Source organism: Caretta caretta, chromosome 10 (genome assembly GCF_965140235.1).
Source record: "Caretta caretta isolate rCarCar2 chromosome 10, rCarCar1.hap1, whole genome shotgun sequence".
Taxonomy (NCBI): domain Eukaryota; kingdom Metazoa; phylum Chordata; order Testudines; family Cheloniidae; genus Caretta; species Caretta caretta.
In genome coordinates this window covers 77,568,211-77,592,875 of record NC_134215.1, presented here as the reverse complement: position 1 = coordinate 77,592,875, position 24,665 = coordinate 77,568,211, and the positions used below count along the sequence as shown (strand labels likewise).

General features: G+C 44.2%; 1 protein-coding gene across 6 annotated transcripts in view; it reads right to left on the bottom strand.

The window, feature by feature from the left end:
- Window positions 1-24,665, bottom strand: part of LRRK1 (leucine rich repeat kinase 1) — a 109,783-nt gene that overhangs the window by 45,024 nt on the left and 40,094 nt on the right. For 5 of the 6 annotated variants that reach the window (XM_048868360.2, XM_048868355.2, XM_048868356.2 and 2 more), the window contains 8 exons: window positions 15,244-15,470; window positions 14,734-14,861; window positions 14,283-14,446; window positions 13,340-13,477; window positions 8,964-9,076; window positions 7,651-7,727; window positions 2,102-2,231; window positions 1,142-1,254 (listed from right to left, as the gene is read on the bottom strand). In XM_048868360.2, coding sequence (XP_048724317.2) covers window positions 1,142-1,254; window positions 2,102-2,231; window positions 7,651-7,727; window positions 8,964-9,076; window positions 13,340-13,477; window positions 14,283-14,446; window positions 14,734-14,861; window positions 15,244-15,470 — 1,090 coding nt within the window. The remainder of the gene's footprint in view (window positions 1-1,141; window positions 1,255-2,101; window positions 2,232-7,650; window positions 7,728-8,963; window positions 9,077-13,339; window positions 13,478-14,282; window positions 14,447-14,733; window positions 14,862-15,243; window positions 15,471-24,665) is intronic. The other variant, XM_048868359.2, reaches the window with a different exon arrangement.

The window sequence follows — 24,665 nt, the reverse complement described above, 5'->3', positions numbered from 1 at the left end:
GAAAGGGCTCAGCGAATAAACAAAAGGAACGAAATTCCTAATGGACAGATCTGATCCCACCAAAAAGTCAACACAGCAAGAGGCTACAGTGAGTCAGTGTAAAGAGAAAAAAAATACTTTCATTTTCACTCTTCAAAAGCTCAAAGGAAACATAAAACACTAATGCAGCATTGGCAAATACTCAGTACATTCTTATACTTTCATGTTTCTACTTAAAACGAGGTTTAGACCACAGCACTTGATTTAAGAAAAATTAGGGTTTTTTAAATAAAAGACTACGCTGTTATAATTGGTCAAAAACACGACAGCTTACACCATCACGTTACTCTGCAATGTTTTGGGCCATTTCTGAAAAATGCTTTAGAAGGGCTGTCAAAGTATTATAAACTATTTGCAGTCCTATAAAATCCACCACAAAAGTTCTCCGGCATAATATACTGCCAACAAAAGGTTGCATTTACAGGTCATTTTTCTGACGTAAAAATCTTTCGTAAACGGAGCCAATAGTTGGCGTTTTGCATTGAGGGCTGAACAGTGGCGCAACCAGAATTTCCCCAAGGTGGGGGTCTGGAACCAGAAGTGGTGGAGGAGGCTGCATTAGGAGATGGTTCACAGCGTTCTGGGAAATGGGGAGCCAGCTGCATGGTGTCTTGGGAGCCAAAGCCCCAGGAAGAGATGCAGCCCCTACTTCAGGCCATGCTGGTGGCTGAGAGATTCAATTGCTACTTCTTCCCCATCTCCAAGGACTGGCCCTGGGTGAGGCAGATCAACCGGGGTCTCTCAGCCTTTCCCCTGCCACCAAAGAAATCGGAACCAGCCCAGATCTCTTCCTGCCTCCCCTCCCCTCTCCTCCCCTCCCCTCCCCTCAGAGAGACTCGGACCTCTCTCTGTGTCCCCTCCCCTTCCACTGGAGAGACTGGTAGATACTGTGTGGTAGCATCCATGGCCAAGAGAGGGCCTGGACCCCTGTTGTGTCCTGGGGTTGACTTTGCACTGTGTGGGAAGTTCCCTATGCAATTCCTTTTAACATTCCCTATGCAGATATAGTTCTTTCATGTCCAAGATGATAAAAAAAAAAGTAATTCTGATGCTCTGTTCAAAGAGATGAATTTATTAAAATACGTGTAGAATACAGACTTACCCTCTTTTATGATCTCTGCAGGAATGTTGCTGATATTTAGTTCCTCAACATCCAGCTGCCAAAGATTAGCCAGCTGTCCAAGTTCTGGAGGGAGCTCTCGGATACCAGGGTTACTGTTGGAAAATAAATCAATCTACCAACAACCAGGCTTTGTAAGTACGTAGCTACTGTTAGGGGCTCCCATATTACACAATTCTGTCTTCACAAAGATCTGCCCCTCTCTTCCATTAACATTTTCATAATACTCAGCACACTTCCATAGTGATTTCCATCTTCAAAGTGCTTGGTAAAATTTAATTAACCCCCACAGCACCCCTGTAAGGCAGGTGAGTATTATCATCTCCAGTTTGTAGATGAGGAAGCTTGGGCAGAATGGTTAAAGCTCAAGGCTACAGAAGGAGACAGTGGAGAGTCAGGATTAGCATTCAGGCCAGCAGCATCCAGTTCTCTGCTCCGCCCATTACAACCACTGTCCTTACTCTAGAGTTTAAAGGTTAAAATCTCCAACCTAATTATACAAATCTATGGGCCCAATCCTATGAGCTGCTGAGTGTCTTCAACTCCCTCTGACTTTACATGTGCTCATCGCCTCGACTCTATGGCTACGTTTACATTTGGAGATTGGGCTGAAGCAGACATGCTTGTGCTAGCTTTCACCGAACTAGAGCATTAAACATAGTGGTGTAAATGCAGTAGCAACGGCAGCAGCAAACAGTGGCAAGGCTGAGTATGTACCCACGGGGTCTGGGTGGGGTTGTACTGGGGGGTGGCTCGCTGCTGCCCGAGTTACCATGTCTACACTAGTATTTGTAGCATGCTCGCTCAATGAGAGCTAGCATGAGTCTATCAAACGGGTCTGGGAATCACACCCCCAGCTTGTAGTGTAGATGTAGCCTCAGACAGAAGGTTGGTCGTCAAAGCAGCAGAGTAATAATGTGGCTTTTCATGGCATGTACTTACTTCCCTAAATAAAGCTCTGTTAGACCTTTCAGAAGGCAAATGGATTGTGGGACGGTGTCTAGCTTATTGTCATTTACATACAGGACTTCCAGAGAGTCACTCAGGAATGCCGGAAACTCCAAGAAGGGACCTGAAACAACACGAGAGAAAATAAATGCTGAGATGAAAGCAAACAGAACATGCCACAAGGCTCTAGACCAATAACCCTTGGTCTTTAACATTTCAGCAAGGTCATTAGGTAATTGAATTAGTTACCATGAAGCAATACATGCAAAGCAAGTGACCACCAACAGAAACAATGGTAATAAAGCATCCAGGCCCAGATTACGGTTTTTACAATCACAGCACTGTTGGATTTTGCCCTCGTGTAGAGGTGCAAACCCCCAGCAGTGAACTGAGACCTTCTACCTGTGGAGCACTGAGGCAGACCGAATGTCTCCACAGTCACTGATGGGAATGTGTCTAGAAGAACATTTAATTTTTCTTTTTTGGTGGAGTAGCATGTGTTTCCTTATTGGACAGCGTCTGCTCTGAGATGCATCACGGTCCGAGCAATGACATCCATGCCCAATCCAGCCCCATAACTTGCACGCAAGGAGCACAAGCACTGGGAAGTTTGTTCCCTGCACTCTCACAAGAGCAGCCAAAATGTGGCCACAATACTCTCTGATAACTACATGTGAATAACTCAACAAGAGTTCAGGGTGAGCAGAGAATCAGGTCAATTTATGGAATTAACCCTGCACAGAGGGGGAGCTAGCGAGCCGCAGGATCTGACAGTGACTACAGTGGGCAGATGAGTCAATGTAGGCCCTCACCACAGGCAACAATAAAGCTAAGATTTACTCAAGGGCCCCAGATGGAGGCATAGAAGAAGCTGCATTGATCTGGAATGATGCTGCACAAAGAGCCATTTCAGACTGTCAACCAGTGAATGACAGAATGATATGAGCAAGATTTCAGAAACGCTATATAAAAATGACCATCATTCAATGCTACGCCCCAACAAGAGAATTCAATGATGACAATAAGGATACTTTTTATAACGGTCTTCAGAAGCTCATCAGCAAGTCCCACATGATGATATTTTTATTGTTATGGGTGATATAAATGCTGTGGTGGGGAGAGACAATCATGACACGACAGACATAAAGGGCACCGGTGAAACCGGCTCACTTAACAGGGAACACTTGCTTGAATTATGTCAACTGAACCATCTTATTGTTAGAGGGATACTCCTTCATCATACACCACCATAAAACAATGTGGTTCTCACCTGATGGCAAAAATCATATGAATAAAGTTCTGATCGTCACCTCAAGACATCCAAGTATACAGAAGGGCAGATGTAGGCAGTGATCATCAACTAACTGTGCATTGCCACAGTGAAAATGAAATTGAGGAAAGTACCAGTAAAGTGAATCACAAGAAAAATTAACGTCTTTAAATTTGAGGATGAACACTCCTCCAACACTCCTGGGTTCAGTTCACTCATTTTTTGACTTGTTATGAATTTAATCTTTTTAGTGTTTATTGCTCCTCTTCAGTATGGATGAATGGAACTAATCTAGCTATAGACAGACAGATTCAGTCCATCCTGGACACACAGGAGTAACTACCAAAAATAGCAGCAATGCTCCCAATTCATTTCCTAACCCTAGATAGAAAAGAGTGTGTTATGTTAGAAGCAGGCTCAAAGTGTTTATGAATTGTAATTATTTATTCATGAATTATGTATGACTTTTCTGGCTTGGGTCTGGATTTTCTGTTAAAAGAATTCCCATCCTAAAAATATTTTTGGATGGGTAAACTACACAAATGCAACCACATACATATGCAAGAAGTTTATTCTGAGTTTTATCAACCTAGTGTACTGAGTATCCGTAAATCATCCTCTGTAAATAATTTCCTAGACATAAGTAAACAGTTTACTTGGTAAAACTATATTAAATATAGGGAGCTTTTTGTACGAAACTGATGCATTCTGACTCCTGTCTTCACTAAATGTCCTTTAAACTCCTGGTCATGTCCTCTGGTCTCACCAAGCTGCACTTGGGACAGGAGGAGAAGCTGGGAGACAAAGGTGATTTTACTCCATCTTTGTGGCTGTCCAGTCCTGGCGCCAGCCAGGGAGCTGGTTTGGCCCCTGGCCCAAGTTTAGTCACACCCAGATACCCACGTATCAAAGGGGACATTCTAGCTAGGGACTGTCAGAGAGCCATGGCACTCAGGCCATACTCCCTTTCACAAGGTCCCACCCCCTTTTCTAGGGGAAGGGGTTGTTATGAAGACTGGACTGGCTCTGCATTGCTGGCTCTGCATTGCTTGGGGATTCTCATTGCACAAGGAATCCCCAGGGAGCTGGTTAAACTAGCTTTATGTCCCTTTGCACGGCCAGAGCAGCATAAGGAGCTATGGCAGGGCTGAAGGTCTGGCCCTCTGAATCTCCATCTTCTTGTTATAACATTCATGTTTCTTATTTCAACATAACACACACCAATCCTTTTTGCTGAGACCCTTCCCCATTTGCAGCTGATTGCTGGATCGACATCACCTAGCCCATACTGACAAATGCACCTCTTATCCCCTTGCTCCATGACCTGACGAAAGTGCCTCCTTCTCTCCTTTTGTCTCTCCTTCTCAGCTCCTCTTTTCACATTATTCGACAACAGTAGGCACAGAAGATGGGCATTAACTGGAATAGCCGGAGGATTTGAGTGGGGTGGGGTTGGTAGTAAGGCCAGGACAGATCTTTGGCTCAAAGCATCCCTGGGGTTAGTCCTCCGTTCACGCCCCCGGCCCCCAGCTGTTGTAATAGCTTTACAGAGAGGATATGATGCCCCTGATGCTGACAAACTCTTTAGAACAAAGGTTCAGGGTCATATTCCCACATGTTCTATACTCGGGATTGATGTCACAGCATTTATCTTTCTAGGTAAATCCTGCTATTTCTCTTTTCATTTGTAACTAGTTAAAGAAAATCTTACGCACAACAGAGATTTATTTTCTTCATATGAACACACACATTACTTGCTGGACAGCAGCTTCTACCTCCACGGAGAGGAAATTTTGCAAGTTTCATGGTTCCTTAGAATTTAAGGCCAGAAAGAATCATTAGATCCCCCAGTCTGACCTCCTTTGTATCACAAGCCATTAAATTTCACCCAGTTAATTGGGCTCAATACAGTTAACCCTGTATTGAGCCCAATAACTTGGGTTTGAACAAAGCATTTCAGTCCTCGTGACTCTTGTGTGCCACAGGCAGAGAACAAGAGAAATCATAAGAATGGCCATACTGGGTCAGACCAAAGGTCCCTCTAGCCCAGTATCCTGTCTTCCAACAGTGGCCAATGCCAGGTGCCCCAGAGGAAATGAACAGAACAGGTAATCATCAAGTGATTCATCCCCTGTGGCCCATTCCCAGCTTCTAGCAAACAGAGGCTAGGGACACCATCCCTGCCCATCCTGGCTAATAGCCATTGATGTACCTACTCTCCATTAACTTATCTAGTTCTTTTTTGAACCCTGTTCTAGTCTTGGCCTTCACAACATCCTCTGGCAAAGAGTTCCACAGATTGACTGTGCACTGTGTGAAGAAATACTTCCTTTTGTTTGTTTTAAACCTGCTGCCTATTAATTTCATTTGGTGACCCCTAGTTATTGTGTTATGAGAAGGAGTAAACAGCACTTCCTTATTTAATTTCTCTACACCAGTCATGATTTTATAGACCTCAGTCATATCCCCTCTTAGTTGTCTCTTTCCCAAGCTGAAAAGTCTCAGCCTTATTAATCTCTTCTTATACGGAAGCCGTTTCATACCCATAATCATTTCTGTTGTCCTTTTCTGAACCCTTTCCAATTCCAGTATATCTTTTTTGAGATGGGGCGACCACATCTGCACACGCTATTCAATATGTGGGCGTACCATGGATTTATATAGAGGCAACATGATATTTTCTGTCTTATTATCTATACCCTTCTTAATGATTCCCAGCATTCTGTTCACTTTTTTGACTGCCGCTGCACATTGAATGGATGATTTCAGAGAACTATCCACAATGACTCCAAGATCTCTTTCTTGAGTGGTAACAGCTAATTTAGACTCCATCATTTTATATATGTAGTTGGGACTATGTTTTCCAATGCCTGAGGCCCCTGCAATGGCTGGCTATTGATTAGGTGAGGTGTGCCTGGATGATCTCAGCAGGTGATCCATGCTCCATGCTGTAGAGGAAAGCAAAAAACACTCAAGATCCCTGCAAATCTGACCTGGGGGGAAATTCCCTCCTGACCCCAAATCTAGAGATCAGTTTGACCCAGAGGATTTGAGCAAGACCTAGCAGCCAGGCATCTAGGAAGAGGATTCTCTCTGTGACCTCAGATCCATCTGTCAGGTGTCCTATCTCCAGCTGTGGCCAATCCCTGATGCTTCAGAGCAAGGCAAAACTACTCCCAGAACATATCTGACCAATGGTGCCCCAGGGGAAAAGCTCCTTCCTGACCCCTGTAGCCAACCAGCTAAAGCCCTGAAGCATGAGATTTTATTATAGTCTTTGTCTTAATGCAGATTTGCAAGGGTCATGGGTGTGTTGGGGGTAATGCTTCTGCTTTGTCCATGACCCATGAAGGAAGGGGAAAAATAGAGGGATTCATTCATAGTGCAGTGAGGTGAGACTATATGGTTAGTGGACTATTCTCATCAGGATGTCCAGGGCAATGTTAACGGTCACCACAAAACCTGAATTTTATTCCGTTCTGTGCAATTCCCCGGGCACACTGTTAAATGCACTGTCAGGAAGGTACTCCCAAGGAAGAATGCAGCACATAAAAGATCAGAGTGGCCTAAAATAAAAACAAACAAACAAAAAGAAAAGCAGAGCAAATTAATTAGGGATTAGGGAGATTAGGGATCAGTGTGGATATCTTCAAATGGTCTTTTGAATTTTATGGGATTTCACAGGTGGTAATCCAGAAAATCTCCTGCCAGACCTTTGGCAATCATCAAAGCGGCAAAGGGCAAAACCTACCTTGCAAGTTCAGCGACATAGTTGTATTCCCCTTGGGATCATCTAATTATTGGTTCATTTCCCCATCTCAGTGAACTAACGGGCACACTAGCTAGAGTGACTAGCTTTTCAAAACATGTACTCCCAACAGAAATACAATGCATCCGATGCAGTGAGCTGTAGCTCACGAAAGCTCATGCTCAAATAAATTGGTTTGTCTCTAAGGTGCCACAAGTCCTCCTTTTCTTTTTGCGGATACAGACTAACACGGCTGCTACTCTGCATCAAGCACTTTAGTAATTTGGACAAAGAGAGGGACTGATAGTTCAGGGAGAGAAGCAGGTTTCACCCACTAGCCATTTGGGCAGAGGGGATAGACCAGTTCTATAATAATCTGTACGTTAAAAGCATTTCCCGTCTTATTTTCATGTCACTGCACTACTGACCACTCATCTGCCAGACTCCAGGAGGATCCCTGCACCCTTGGAATTCACTTGGCGCAATTGACCATCTCCTTCCCAGGAGACATACCACACACCATACCTGCCTCTGTACCTGCACGCACTCGGTTTCTTGTGGTAAAAAAGGAAATCCGCTTTGTTTTAAACCCCTCCTCGCTCCTGCGGACGAAACAAAATGCACAAAGCGATGCTTGAGAAAGGCAAAGCCACGCTGGGGGGACATTCACATGAACCCGTACTGTTATGGGCCCACCCTTTGGGACCTCAGCACCTTGTAGGATTTGGACCTCTGCAAGGCTTCACAATGTCAGAGTACAGCCTTTGCTGGTTCCCATTCCCATGAATGTGGAAGAGGAGTCTGAGCCACACAGTTCAGCAGCAGTTCTGAACACCACCAAAACTCAGAACCGTCTGGACCCAAGGGTTTTGGTTCAGACTCATCTCTGTCATTCAGCATATTAGCCTAGCTCTGGGGCATCGTGTTGATTCCATTTGGGAAATGCACACTTGACTGCGTTCTCTTTACTGGCATCAAGGCTTAGGAGATTGTCAAATAGCAAACTGAGAGACTCTGGAGAATAGCCTTTTCCTGCTACAGCTAGTACTGTGACATGGTGACCCACGAATGCTATTGTGGAGGCGGGCCGAGACATTTCTAGAGCATTTATACATCCTTCTTTATTGACATGGACCATGCAGACTAGTGGCAGGGCAAATCATAATGAATCTAGCAGAGCTGCTGGGCATACACCCAGATGATATACATGCAAGCTGGATGCGCTGACAGTCACCGCTGGAGAAGGGAACAGACCCGCAAGTCTGCCTATCAAACGTCCTTATAATGTTTTCTAAATGGAAAAAATATCACTCCGAATTTTTCTTTTCTTTTCTAAATCACCAAAGTCATTAGTCTGGCTATGGGCTAATGGCCTGTTACATTTTAATGAAAAAAACCAAACCCAAAGATTATTAACATTTTTCAAAACACGTACTCCCAACAGAAGTACAAAAGTTTAAGCCCAGACAAAACGCTTATGGTTAAGATATGCTCCCCACAAATAAGTACTTGCATTGGTAAACCACTCAGAGTGAAGCGTGTTCTACATTTTATTACCACTAATAATTATTCACTCATGATATAATGTCATGTGCTATATCCAAAGGAACTAAGGGTAATATTTCTTCAATGCCATGGGTGTACAAGACACTTTGGAGATGCAAAAGAAGATGTGGTCCATGCTGTACGGATAACTATATGTTATATAGAGGGAATTAATCCAGCGAGTCTGTCAAAGCATCGTCACTTTCTACCACATGTAAGGGATCGGTTTTGTTATTAATTTTTAATCTTTAGTTTAAATTTTAGCTCTGACACAAACTAAAAGGAACACTTACTTCCCAAGCTGATTCTTAGAAAGATCCAGTGATTTAAGTTGCCTGCAAGTCCACTTATCTTGAGAAGGCAACGAAACTAACTGATTTCCCAAAAGCTTCAGTGACACCAGCGCCTGAAAGAGGAATAGGCTGCACTTACAAGAAGCAATCCATTAAACAAGCAGAAAGAGGTTTGGTAAGTACAGCTCCTTAAATCACAGGAAAACTAAGAAAGCACTTCTTATTTAACAAAGAGACTAGCTTCCTAGGATATAAACATTCCCCTCCTTAACTCTCTCCAATACACACATTTAGTGCATCTCCTTTTAGCCCAACACAATTACTGAAAGATTCAACTATAAATTCCAAACGTCAGCTTTGGTGTTAATGAAACAGTCCCATGTAGATAAGAGATATGTTTTATATGGATACTATGCCATATGTTTGTCATAGGTGTTGCATATGTGTGTGGATTAAGATATGAGTGGGCCCTCTCCTACTAATTCATATTTCAGATTATATATTCTCTTGTATAAATCCAAAATGTAAAATGTGAGCTACCTATACAGTAGAATCTGCATATATTTTTGTTACATGTGGTTTAGATTATTAAAAGTAGATTTACATTTCCTTTCACCATTTACACTATTGGTTTACTCTTTACTTGTACTCAGTTTCATTTGCTTGCTTTCATGTATTAAGTAGCACCACGGAGATATGGTGAAATTCCAAATACCACCTCCCTCCTAAAAAGTTAATTGAAATTTACAAAAAAATGATTTATGCCAGATTTTGTAAATCTCCCCACTCTCCCACCTTGCTTTACAAATAAATTTGAAGCTAAAACCATTTGATGGTGTCCCTTTAATAAAACAAGAGTAGATTTTCATTGAAGAGATGTTCTCAAGGTAGTAAGGCAACAGGACAATACCCAAAGGCACTATAAAGTGCTTTTAAAAGCTGGAAAAGAAGATAGTTTTTGAAATGTGTCAGCATTAGATGGAAAATTGGGGATGAGGAGTTCCCCCATGAGAAATTTCAACTTTTGATTAAAAAATGTATTGGCCTAAAATTGAAACTTTTGGGATTTTTGGCCACAATGTTTTTGTTTTTTCAGCAAGTCAATGTTTTCCAAGAAAATATTCATTTTGTCAAAGATCCAATTATCCATAGGAAGACAGCTTTTGACTGAAAATTTAATCAAGTCCTAGTCAATACATCCCCTGATGTGATCTGAGATAAGCAGAATTCTAACCTAGAAATGCCAAATTCTTTCTAGCATAACTCCACTGAAGTTAGTGTAATATACCCAAAGTCAATGGAGTTGTGCCAGCAGAGAATTTGACCCTAGGTATTTTAGACACCATTTATGTTCCATATGCCATTAAGGTTTAGTGTAAATGGTGGATACCACTTAAGAGGTTGTGCTGGCATAGTGTGGCAAGTACTTAATCAAGCCACAATAACACTGTCTCAGAAAGTGAGATTGTTCCTCTGTGATGAGGTCAAATAGAAGAATAAGAAATCGGAGTGGGACCAGGGTAGCCGCCTATCAACAGGTGAGTAGGTCGGTATTTAATGTGTAACTTGCACAGTGCCAGGACAGGGGCACAACAAAGCTTTGACATAATGCTAGAAAAGTAACAAATATAGATAACTGTGAAATATTAGAGAAGGCCATTGGAAGGGAACTGGTGAAGGAACATGCTGAGTCAATTTAAATGCTGGAATTGAACGACACCAGAGACTTCCAGAGAAGTATAAACAAATTAACCATACAGCCTTCCCCCTACTCCACCCCCACATTTTGTCAAAATCATTGCACATTTGGAATCAACCTCAGTTTGACAAGAAGAATCTGCCTCCACCCAACACTTTGTGCCAAGTTCCCTGCAGGTATCACCACAGATTTCCAGAATCGTGACTGTCCACTGGCAAAGTTTCAGGGAGATGGGGCGCTGTCAGGAGCAAGAAATGGACCATAGTAGGTAACTTCCTTCTCTTTTCTGCCACAACACACAATAAGGGAACTGTCATATAATTTAAAACAGAGTGGAAAAAGCTACTGTCACTTCCTTATGACAGGGGCTGCATGAGTCAACCTGTAAGGGATCTGGAAAACATGACAGGACTGCTTTGCATATGTCCCTCAGAGAAAAGTTCCTGGTCTTTCTCCAGGAGTGATCAACTTCTCTAGAGAAGTGAGCCATGACTTGGAAAAGTACCAGCTTCTTTGGAAAAGGATAATGGGCTCTACAGCAAAGCTGAAAAGGACCTTGTGTAGGAACATCTGTGCTGCACAAGGAATCATAGAACATGAGCTGGTTTAGCTTCCCCTTCTCTTGCCACATCTGAACAATGACATATCTAAATCATATTCTTTACCATGGACCAGATCCTGACTTTAGACCCAGCACTGACCAAAGGGTGATGGGTGGACTACAACATTCCAGCAGCAGCATTATACCAGAGATGCTCCTCTGAGACACACTTCTTCCTTGCTCCATGGGCTTGGGATAGTAATTTACTGCTGGCCAGTGAGCATGTACGCACATGCGGGCTGGCATCAAAGTTCTGTCCATTTTCCACCCCTCGCCACCTATATAAACCTAGAGAGGGTGCAAGTGGGTGAGTAGTCTCATTTGCTCCAATGCACCCACATCCAAGATGAAGGTTTATTGTTCTTATTTCCTCCGATTCCCTTAGGCACACATGTAATCACATCTCAGTCTAGCTCTGGGTAACTTGGGTGAGTTGGCACTTTTTAATGTTATCTGGTTAGGACTAAAGAAACAGAGATGTGAGCTGGAGCTACCTAGGATGCCCAAGTGCCTGCCAAAGTATGCCAGCTTCTAAATCACACAGCCCAGTGGAGAATTTATCCAACTCCACTTAGACATGCTGCCCTGGGAGCTATCACATCATGCACAAATCCAGCCTTCCATACACAAAAACTACAGTGTAGGATGAAATGTGACCCTGGAGCACCATCTAGTGTCCAGCATTTGCTGTGTCGACTGAATCTCTCCCATTTGTATTTTTACTATCTTCAGAGAAAAAAAAGTGATGTTAAAGTCAAGTAAAGTAAAAGTGATGTTAAAGTCAATAGCACATAGATTTCATCCTTCCGGAGATGTGCCAGGATAGAGGAAATGATGAGCAGAAATCATTAAAAATATATGTAATGAAAAGGCAACTCGCACATGCAGAGGTCACTTGTAGCCTGCTGCAAATAATAATTTAGGAAGAAAGTGATCTTCTCTGTTCCTATTAGCGGGACAAAGCCAGAGGCATCTCTCTAGCACGCTCCTCCTTTCCCTTGTGGGCATTCCATTGGGAACAGGCTAGCTGAGTGGGATTGGGGAGGGAGGTGAAGAATTATTTTCAGAGGCATTGTTCTCCCACTACCTTTATGGGGATTTCAAGTGAAATCAGGGCTGACCAGGATGGCTTCTCTTGAATGTGGCTTATCTTACACCTTCCTGTCAGATGTTTTTCCTGCTACAACTGCTCCCTTGGTGTCCAAGTAAACTGACTTAGACAGACATGGACATATGCTGTCACCACTCAATTTTCCATGCTGGGTAGAGCTGTGAAAATCTTGGCACTTTCACAAATGTTTTCCTTGATTTCAATCCACTCAAGACTATGCCCCTGTGCTTCACAATCTGAAATGGAAACTCAGATGAAACCGTTGAGTTCTGCCTTGGTTCATGTTGAAACCACAAATTCTGAACAAGTTTGGAGCAAAATCATGAATCTGTCCTATTAGCTGGAAAGAGGCCCTGCATTTGCATGAAAGGTTTGTCAAACACAATGAACCTTTCAATGAACGTGGTCTGCGCTTTGAGTTTGTAACTCACCTTAACCCAGGTTTCCTATGCTACCAGGTTTCAAAGCAAGTATTTCACACAGCACTAATATGGACCCAATGAACAATAATACTTCCTGCTTATATAGTGCTTTCTGGGACAGATTAACAAACTGGCCTTCCCTTCTGCACTCATAATGACCTGTGGGTGCAATTAAGTTAGACATTGGACGTCTAACTCTGACTTGCAACTACCAAATGGAGGTTGGTTTAAAAAAATGCAGTCCTAAAGACACAGCTGCAGGCACCAAAATAGCTCTCAAAGGAATCCTAAAGCATGTTACAAACAATACACAAGGATCATTTGGGACATGGCTAAAGTGCACCTTTGGAGAAAATGGGGCAGCTATTAAATATTGCATGGAAGGCCCGCACAATAGCTCTGCAAAGGGAGCAAAGGGACATTATCTTACTGAACACACAAAGATCCTCTAATCCCTTGTTCATAATCACATACACGCTGCAGTTGGTGTTCCTGTCCTGAACAGGTTCTGTTGAAAAAGCTCTAGGAGGGTTTTACACTTACTTCAAGTTGGAAAAGTCCTTGTGGAACTTCATTTAGTGAGTTCTCAGAAAAATCCACTTCTCTGAGGTGATGTTTCCAGAAAACAGTCAATGTGTCCGGGAGGGACTCCAATGAATTTCCAGATGCTTTACAACATTTCTGGAAGCATGAAAAAAAAAATACTGAGACAATAACAAATTTTAAGACACATACATCTTTCAAGAAACATGCTGATCAATTGTCACGTTTTATACATTAACACGTTTGATTCATGCAGCCTTCCTAGTTTGTTTTTTTTAAGAGTAACTACTGCACAACAAGGAATTGTGCACTTGTAGGTCTAAGATCCAATTCCTGCAAGTCTAATTCCAAGCAACCCCCAATAAACTCTACAAGCATACACTTAATTGATAGGCAAATCCATTTTTAAGGATATGCATTTTAATTGTTATTTTGAAGACTGTAACTCTTCCCCCACAAATATATATTTAACCAACAAAATACTTTCTTGCACTCATTATTTTTTACCACTATCCATGAAACACTGACATTTATCTCCTCCTGAAATACACAATGACATGTAGGTATTGATGTCTCATAATGTATCCACTGGCTTGATTAAAGTTAATCTGAAGGAAGGCTGTGGGTTTTGTAACACGACCCAGTACATCCTTCGGTCATATGCGCAGGGTCCAAGCTGTTTGCTTTATCCATGGCAGTGGTACCATTGGCCCTACTGGGAATATCCACATGAACAGAGTTGAACCGCAGTGGATCTCCAAAAACCCACCCTGAAAATCCAAAAGTTAAAATCACCCTGGTATCACCACTGCACTGGGAGACCAGCTTTTCAGCCTAAGAAGCTAGACAGAGTCTTAATGTAGCACATCCCATTTCTTTGCACTGTCCTGTGCGTGGAAAGCTTTCCTCATTCTTTTGCTCCCACCAGAGCAGTTTGACTTACCAAGGGGCAGGCCCAGGGGTCTGGAAACAATTTCAGATTGTTTCTGGAAACATTGAGGATGGTTAGGGATTTGAAGCAGTAAAGGAACAGTGTGGGGAGCTCCACCAATCTGTTGTCAGACACATCAAGTTCTTGCAGTTTCCTTAATCCAATCCAATTAGTTGCTAGAAAATACAAAACACCACAAATTTAGTGAAGGGCTGTCACTCTGGGTCTAATCTTGCATAGTGCTCAGTACTTTGTGGGTGTGAGCCAAAGCCCAGTGACGTCAGCAGAAAGACTATTGACTTCAGTGTGCTTTGGATGAAGATCCCATAGCTGTACTAAGCACCCTCACGACCACCATTGGCTTTGGTGGGTTAGAGGTCAAAGGAAGCCTGGGTGCCCCTTGCAAGATCAGGCCTGGGAGTGAAAAGTGTAAGGGTAACACTGATCACTGGAGCTAACATACCACTTTCCTCATCAAATAACTTTTCCAGATAATTTTTGGTGGCAATGAGTTTTTGAAGTTTTGTGAGATGAAGGAATCCAGAAGGGAGAATACAGAGCCTGTTGATGGACACATCCACCTCAAGTAACCTGCAAGTATGGAAAAACATCCAACAAAAAATAAATAAAAGCATGAGCAATGACTAGTGTTGTATAAAGACATCTATTTTATCACATTTTTAGCTCCCCTTGGGCAGAGGTATGAGGTATGGTTCTCACAAGCCATGGCAAAAGCCACACTTTAAAACATGACCATCCTGATAATTAACTTGGAAATAACAGTATTATAAAGTATGGAGCAGAACTGAGTCTTCGTAGTGAAAAGATAAAACCAAGAAGATCTTCATCTGCCCAAGGGGCATAGGTTCATTTGTTCTCTTCAGGTTTCAGTCTGTCACACATGCACAACTGATTGATCTGAAGCAGCTCTTTGCACTCGCTATCCTTTGATTTAAGGATACAGCACACACACCTTGTGCATATAATTTCATCGGATGACTGGACGCTGGGCAGTTCGGTCAGCTGGTTGTCAGATAGGTTCAGTTTCCTGAGGTTTATCAGTCCCCACGGAATCACGGATGGGAGGGAGGCCAGGCAGTTGGCAGACAGATCGAGCTCAGTTATCTGACATGAGATATCGATCAGCCAGTCCAGATCCACCCAAGGCAGCTTGAGATTTGACCAACTCACAGACAGTGCCTGTATGCCAAAGAAAGAACAAAAAGCAATTTTAATATGACTCACTTGCCTTATGGTAATAAGCCAGGGCCTGTTACAATACTGACAAATCATCAAGTAGCTGTAAGTGCTTCACTTTCCATGCAACTAGTTTCTAGGAACTCAGATGACCCAGCTATAAAATAATGCATTGATGTCAGAGGCCCTGATCACAAAGCTGCTCCGTGGGCTTCATCCAATGACCCAGTGCCCAGCCTAAGCAGTGGAATCGCTACAGAGCTGGTCCACTGAGGGTGAAGTGGTCTTCCATGAAACCTACACACTCTTCTCTGTAGGATGCAGGGTAGATCCTCAAACCCTGCCCCATCCTATACTGTGCAGGGAGAGGAGCTCTGTGCGATCCAGGAGGCACTCAGATGCCTCAGTGATGGCCACAGCCTGAGAACCTAGATGTGGATACATACTGCAAGTCCTTCTTAAATCCCAGCTTCCCCACCTCTTTCGTGTCTTGAAGCTATACGGGGTCCTTTGCCAGGGGGATCCTTGCACCTCTGGATGTACAGGCTCGATTTCCTCCAAGTGACACTCTTCCAAGGACTAGTTTAGAGTTGTGTGTGTGAAGCAGGTGCAGGATTGCACCCACATCTGAGATGTGGGGTGGAGAGTGCGAAGCACTCAAGGAGTGCTGCCTAAAAGCTTCTGGAAAGGAGTCGGTGCAAGCCCATAGGGTAGATATGCTGCACTTGGGTAAAAAATTTCATGCACCAGTGTGGTCAAATTACGGTAACTTACACTAATGCAAGTCACACGTACATGAGAGGTCTGTACCACTGCAGCAACATCGGTCTAGCAACACCAGTCCAAAACTGCCCAGTCTGGACCGGCCCTAAGAGGGAGTTCCCGTAGGAGATTAGCAGCAGTAGAATAAGATTTATCGCTGGTGGGCTGTTTGCTAGAATACATAATATTTTCACATGTATCATTCTTCCCTATCAAACCTTGGAACATCACCAGCTCTGAGCCATTTCAAGGAGTGTTTTACAAAGGCATGTCCAGACCAGGGGAAGAATGAGAGCTGCCCTATTGGAAAGAGTGTTTGTGAACAGGGGAAATTTGCTCGTGAAGTTAGAAATAAATTGGCAAAATAGCACCATTTGGGCAGCACAGCGGCCTGTGAGATACCACAGCGGCCTGTGAGAACAGGACAAAAAGAACACTGCATCCTATTCTTATCAAAGAAAATCTGAAAGTTATTAAAGGCTAAAACAAAGTGGAAGCCTGAACTACCATGAACACTTGGGAAAACGTGACCACCTAATGATCGCCTCTGCATTGAAACAACGCATGGGCAACACTTCCAAAAGTGCCTCAGTGACTTGGAAGCCTAAGTGCCATTCATTTGCGTGGAGACACAGGCTTCAAAGAGTCTAAGTAACATTTGAAAATGAGATTTAGGTGCTTTTGAAAATTTTACCCCAAGAGTGGCTTCAGATGCTACAGCAGGGGTGGGGAACTTATGGCCCATGGGCCGGATCAGGCCCATTGGTAAATTTCACCTGGCCCGCAGCACTGGAGCTGCAATGGCTGGCTTGCCCTGCTGCAGGGGGGTGGGAGGGGGAGAAGTCCTGAGTCTTGGCACTTCTCCCCCGGGCTGGAGCTGCAAGCGCCGGCTTGCCCTGCCTCAGGGGAAAGCCCCAAGCCTCTGTGCCCCCCATGGCGGGTGAGTGGCCCGCGATTAATTTTTTTATGTGCGTCAGTGGCCTGCGACAGAAAAAAGGTTCTCCACCCCTGTGCTATACGATATAATGCTAAACCCTAAAAACTGGGATTAATGGAGTGATTCATGAATGCACCACCAGGAGGCAGCAAGCAACTGATAAGCTGATTTCATTTCCTTTTAAATTCTGAATTTATAGCCCCGTGATTTATTTTTACATTTTATTTTAAATGAAAAGGAAATACAAAGGTGGTTTCCAGGTTGATCCCAAATGCTTATTTGGTATACAGAATTCCAGATAAAGAAGAGCAAGTGGTGAAGATGCAGAGGAAATTGGAATTATTATGAATAATTGTGCAGTCTAACAAATAACAGTAACAATATATAGGATATATATAGTCCTTTAGACATAAGAACACTTAACAAATATTCACTAACGAAACCTCAGAAACTCCCTGTGAACTAAGAAGGAAATTATTATTATTATCCCCATTATGCATATGGGGAAAATAAGGCACAGAGGGCCATGGACTTGCCCAAGGCCACACACATCACACTGCTGTGTGGCCATGGCATCTGATACAGGCTTCCCCAGTCCACAGTGAGAAATCAAATTACCCAGGGCATCCAGTGCAATGGTGACTACAGAGCACCCTGTGCAAAATACATTTCAGAGATTTTGCAATGACACCAAGTGAATGCAGTTTTATCACAGAGTCTCTTGTGCCTCTCTGTTTAATGGTCTGTTCATTAACAAACCCCAGTGGCTACATTTTATATGTCAGCTCTAAACATTTACTCCCAGCTGAAGCTTGTAACAGCCCAAAAGCAAATTTATTTACAGCATTAGACAAAAATCAGTGGGCACACTTTTGAGTTATGGTATAAAGAGGGCATAAAACACAGACAGGTCTGGGCACCCTCCTCCACTGCCATCATTCCAGAATACAATCAGAAGAATGCTGCCAATTAGTGCTGGCACAACAGGGTTGTGGGAGTTAATAAAACTTCAGCTAAATCATCCCCCAACATGGGAAAAACTCTTCCATATGAGGAGAGAAAACATGGGCAGATAAGCTAGCAGAATTTCTTTTCGATCATTACCCAGATTGCCCCTTCACCAGGAAGAGGTGGGGGAAAGATTCAAACATGTGGGATTCAAAAAGCCTATCTAAGGCTAGGTCTACACTAGAAGGTTTACCAGCTTAGCTATACCAGCAAAACCTCCTAATATAGACAAAACTTTTACCAGCAAAAAGTGCTTTGGCTGGTATAGCTTATACTGATCTTATGCCACTATAAGTGCATCTACCCAAAGGCTATTTGCCAGCATGGAAAATCTGCAAAACAATCAATCAAAAAATCACACCCCTAACCAACATTACTATGCTGGTAAAAGTTTCTAGTGTAGACCTGGCCTCGGACAATGTTAAGAGGGGACTAGATCACAGTATGTAAGTACCTCCCTGGGGATAAGATTTCTAATAGTAGAGGGTTCTTTAATCTAGAAGACAAAGGCACAGCGAGATCCGATGGCTGGAAGCTGAAGTTAGATAAATTCAGGCTAGAAATGAATCTGTTATCCGTGAGGGGAACTTACAATTGGAACAACTTCTGCAGGGGATTCTACATCACTTGGAGTCTTTAAATCAAGACTGAATGTTTTTCTAAGTGACATGCTCTGGTTCAACCAGAATTTATGGGCTTGATGCAAGAGTGACCTGGGCCTGGTCTAGCCTTAAAAGTTTTGCCAGCTATGTCAGTTAAAGAAGTGATTTTTTACTGACATAGTCTTGCCAGGGAAAGCTCTAGTATAGACACAGTTATACTGGCAAAAACAGCCCTTTTGCCAGCACAGCCTGTTTTGTTTGGGGAACTGGTCCAAGCTATACCAGCAAAATGATCCTTCTGCTGGTATAAACTGTGTCTACACTAGGAGGGTTTGCTGATATAACCAGAAAACCTCTTATGTGTAGAAACGGCCTGGGTGAAATTCTACGGCCCATTATGCAAGAGGTGAGAGTAAATCATAATGGTCCTGCCTGGCCTTAAAAATCTACAAATCTAGGGAACAAGAGGCTGTCCACTGATTGCCTTGCTCCCCACGTCTCTGACACCTGCATCAGGAGGCAAGACTGGGAATAGCGTTTGAGCTGGTACCACGAAGGTGACCACAGTATAAGTGTCTAGGCAGAAAGACAGACAAGTCATGTGCTGTCTACTCGATCGTTCCCCTAGCCCTGCAAAGCATTTCTCACTCCGTGGAGGAGTGCACCAGGGGCAATGACTCAACGGAAATCAGCCATCTTCTTAGCCTGCCTCCTTCCAGCTTGCTGTGCACCTTCCACAGCAGGAGGCAGGTAAGTGGCAATGCCACTCCCCGCTTTGGTACGAGAGGAGTCTGATCTGGGCCCCTTCCCCTTATGGGAGCAGAGGGAAGAGTCAGATCCCCTATATAAACAGAAGAATTGAAATATTTCATCAGTTTCTGATTATTATTTCAGTGACAAGGTTTGTTTTCACATAAACATCTGGAGAGGCTAGGCCTGAGAAGCAGAGCCCAGCAACCGCAACAAGCAGTCCTCGGCACGGGACCGGGAGGAAGGGTTTGGAAACAAGGTGGCTGTGTCACCTTTGTTCCTCAGTACCTACCCCGGGGCCAGCTGGCAGTCACTTGGTAGCCTCATGATTACTCTAAAGCTACGTCTACACTAGGGGTGGTGATTCCCCTGCTGGTGCGCACATACTGGAGGTATCGCGCGCTCGGTGGGCGCGGACGCACAGGTCGAAGCAGAGGTGGCACGGCCGAGAAGCCCTGCGTACATACCCACTGGTCTCGGGAGGGTTTGTACGTGGCATGGCTCCGTCGGGCCTCCGCGGCAACTACCCATGGGGCTACACGGCTACTTATACTCACTAGCTCTCATCAGAGACACAGCTTTAGTTGTGCTCTGCTGGCTACGAGCCCGAGGGACCATTCCAGCAGGCAAGGAGCACTGGAGCCCAGCAGGGTTCCGGCCAGGCCTAACACGCCCGCTTTGTTAAGGCTGAGAAGCTCTCCACCAGCTGAGGTAACCCCTGGCTGGGGGAAATCCTCCACCAGCCGGTTAAGATGGCTTTCCCCGTGCTTTGTACTTCTGGAGCAATACAGACTAGGGCGGGAGTCCGGACTGTCCCTGAAACCTTCCATAAGCAGAACTTCCTCATCCAAGTTGCAAAGAACAAAACAAACAGTGAAGTTATATTTCAAAGGTTATTTCAGTGTTAATAGTCTAAGGTGCCACTAGCATTATCATCACTATTATTATTTATGTGTATTACCATAGCGCCTAGGATAGGCAGTCAAAAATGAGGACCCCCCCTTGGCTAGGCACACAAGGAAAATGTTTCACACATGAGCTTTATGTCGACAGTCTAGCACTCGTTTTGCAGGGAAATCTTGTAAGGGTTTCCCCAACCACTCCACTCCAAATTGCTGTGGATGTGTGAAAGACCATTTGAATTCGTGACTTAAACCCACAAAAATACGGAAATCCAGAGTTGCAGCCAAAACCCTGGGCTATTGTTCCATCCAAAATGCTATACTTAGGAACTGCAGCCATATATGGGACCTATGTCAGTGCTCTGACATTCTCGCAGTGTTGGGAATCAAGTGCCAGATGTTAGCTAGCCTGGTTGTTTAGTTTCCACTCTAGGGGAGGAAGGATGGGTTAGTGAAGGTTGTGAACAGGGACCCCAGAGACCTAGATTCTGTTCCTGCTCTACTGCAGACAACTTGTGTGGCTTTGGGCTAGGCTCTATGGCTCATTTCCCTATCTGCAAAATGGGGATAACAGCACTTTGCTTCTTCACAGGGGTGTTGGGAGAAGAAATACATAAGGACAGCTCAAGCAGGGGAAGGGAAGGAGGCAAATGGGGCCCAGCTGGAACCATTCCAGCCCCAGAACCGTAAAGGAGAGCCTTCCACCCTTTGGAGGCACTAGGGCCCATGTGGTAGCCCCCTCTCCTCAGCCACGTGGCTTTTTGGAAAGAAAGGGCAGAGAGAAACCGGACGGAGACTGAAAGGGCACCGCAGCTGCAGAAAGCTGTTCGAGCAGGGGCTGATGGACACTGATGGGGTTGTCAGACTTTTTTCTACAGACCTCACGCTGAACATTCTCCCTGCTGCACTGACTGGCTGTTTGCTCCAGCCCCTCCCTCTCTCTGTCTCTCCCTTGAGCTAATCCCCTTCTAACACAACGCCACTGAGTGGACTCAAACAACAAAAGCAACAAATCATGGCGCTGACACGACCTTTGCCACCATCACATTGTTCACGCTGCTTCTGTGTTCTGTCCCCTTCCTCTGCCCTTTGTCCATCTTGTCTCTTTAGATTGTAAAAAACTAGGGGCGGACTGTGTCTACGTTTGTACAGGGCCTAGCACAATGTGGCCCATTCTCAGTCGGACCCTAGGCACTACCATAAGCATAACAAATAATAATAGATAGAACTACCATGCTTCTGTGGGTGCAAGAAAGACCATGTGTCTCAACTGCCTCTCATTCATGTCTTACCTTCTATTACTGTGTATCATTTACAAAGAAAATGCACAGTCATGATCCCGAGGTTATTTAATACTCTAGAAATCTATCACTGTAGCACTCAGGCTGACTTCCAAAGCCACCTAAGGGATTAAGACCCGAACTGGGCGTCCAAATCCCCTAGGCATCTTGAAAATCTTGGCATTAAGCTTTTTGCACTGACTTGTCCTTCTGATTTTGGTTCTCGGACTCACAACGTTCTCATATATGAGCCCTGGAAGCCAGAGGCATGAGTCAAACCTTGCTGTCTGGCTTAAGCTTAGTGAGCCAAATGTATCCTTAGTGTAAACACATTAAAGTCAATGGGGTTACAGCAGGGATGAATTTGGCCCTGGATTTTGTGTTTGTATGGTAATAAATTGAAACAAAACTTGGCTGGTTTCAGAGTAACAGCCGTGTTAGTCTGTATTCGCAAAAAGAAAAGGAGGACTTGTAGCACCTTAGAGACTAACCAATTTATTTGAGCATGAGCTTTCGTGAGCTACAGCTCACTTCATCGGATGCATACCGTGGAAACTGCAGCAGACTTTATATACACACAGAGAATATGAAACAATACCTCCTCCCACCCCACTGTCCTGCTGGTAATAGCTTATCTAAAGTGATCATCAGGTGGGCCATTTCCAGCACAAAGCCAGGTTTTCTCACCCTCCACCCCCCCACACAAATTCACTCTCCTGCTGGTGATAGCCCATCCAAAGTGACAACTCTTTACACAATGTGCATGATAATCAAGTTGGGCCATTTCCTGCACAAATCCAGGTTCTCTCACCCCCTCACCCCCCTCCCAAAAACCACACACACAAACTCACTATCCTGCTGGTAATAGCTCATCCAAAGTGACCACTCTCCCTACACGTAGCTCACGAAAGCTCATGCTCAAATAAATTGGTTAGTCTCTAAGGTGCCACAAGTACTCCTTTTCTTTTTGCGAATACAGACTAACACGGCTGTTACTCTGAAACCTCTCCCTACAATGTGCATCATAATCAAGGTGGGCCATTTCCAGCACAAATCCAGGTTTTCTCACCCCCCCACCCCCATACACACACAAACTCACTCTCCTGCTGGTAATAGCTCATCCAAACTGACCACTCTCCAAGTTTAAATCCAAGTTAAACCAGAACATCTGGGGGGGGGGGGTAGGAAAAAACAAGGGGAAATAGGCTACCTTGCATAACAGAACGCCACTAGCCGTCACCTTCAGCCCCCAACTAAAACCCCTCCAACGCATTATTAAGGATCTACAACCTATCCTAAAGGATGACCCAACACTCTCACAAATCTTGGGAGACAGGCCAGTCCTTGCCTACAGACAGCCCCTCAACCTGAAGCAAATACTCACCAACAACCACATACCACACAACAGAACCACTAACCCAGGAACTTATCCTTGCAACAAAGCCCGTTGCCAATTGTGCCCACATATCTATTCAGGAGACACCATCACAGGGCCTAATAACATCAGCCACACTATCAGAGGCTCGTTCACCTGCACATCCACCAATGTGATATATGCCATCATGTGCCAGCAATGCCCCTCTGCCATTTACATTGGTCAAACTGGACAGTCTCTACGTAAAAGAATAAATGGACACAAATCAGATGTCAAGAATTATAACATTCATAAACCAGTCGGAGAACACTTCAATCTCTCTGGTCACGCAATCACAGACATGAAGGTCGCTATCTTAAAACAAAAAAACTTCAAATCCAGACTCCAGCGAGAAACTGCTGAATTGGAATTCATTTGCAAATTGGATACTATTAATTTAGGCTTAAATAGAGACTGGGAGTGGCTAAGTCATTATGCAAGGTAGCCTATTTCCCCTTGTTTTTTCCTACCCCCCCCCCCCCAGATGTTCTGGTTTAACTTGGATTTAAACTTGGAGAGTGGTCAGTTTGGATGAGCTATTACCAGCAGGAGAGTGAGTTTGTGTGTGTATGGGGGTGGGGGGGGGGGTGAGAAAACCTGGATTTGTGCTGGAAATGGCCCACCTTGATTATCATGCACATTGTAGGGAGAGTGGTCACTTTGGATGAGCTATTACCAGCAGGATAGTGAGTTTGTGTGTGTGGTTTTTGGGAGGGGGGTGAGGGGGTGAGAGAACCTGGATTTGTGCAGGAAATGGCCCAACTTGATTATCATGCACATTGTGTAAAGAGTTGTCACTTTGGATGGGCTATCACCAGCAGGAGAGTGAATTTGTGTGGGGGGGTGGAGGGTGAGAAAACCTGGATTTGTGCTGGAAATGGCCCAACCTGATGATCACTTTAGATAAGCTATTACCAGCAGGACAGTGGGGTGGGAGGAGGTATTGTTTCATATTCTCTGTGTGTATATAAAGTCTGCTGCAGTTTCCACGGTATGCATCCGATGAAGTGAGCTGTAGCTCACGAAAGCTCATGCTCAAATAAATTGGTTAGTCTCTAAGGTGCCACAAGTACTCCTTTTCTTTTTGCGAAAACTTGGCTGCAATGCCATCAAGAAAGGAGCTTTCTTTCCTAGCTAGCACTTAATGATCTCCCCTAGCTTCGCAGGCAAGCCTGTCTCCGTGAATGTCGAACTCTCAGAACCCCAGGGATTTGAATAAACAAGCATAGAGTGGCAATGTGTTGGGGCCACACAGCTGTTCTGTTACTGGCTCCACAGAGTGCGCCCGATGCTCTCAAGTCCTAATAGACTAACAGTCTCTGTACACAGCCTGCCCGTGAATCACTTACTGGTTTCAATATCACCAAAGAAGGCTTCTACAGACTCCTTTCCTCCTACCGTGGTAAGCATTTTGCAATCATCTGACCCCTTCCCAGTCTTGAAAACTAACTGGAACTAGTCAGGAGCAGCCTGCTGCTTCTAAATGGAAGACTTTGGTTACATTATGCATCCACAATCGAAGGAGGTGTAGGATAATTGGCTG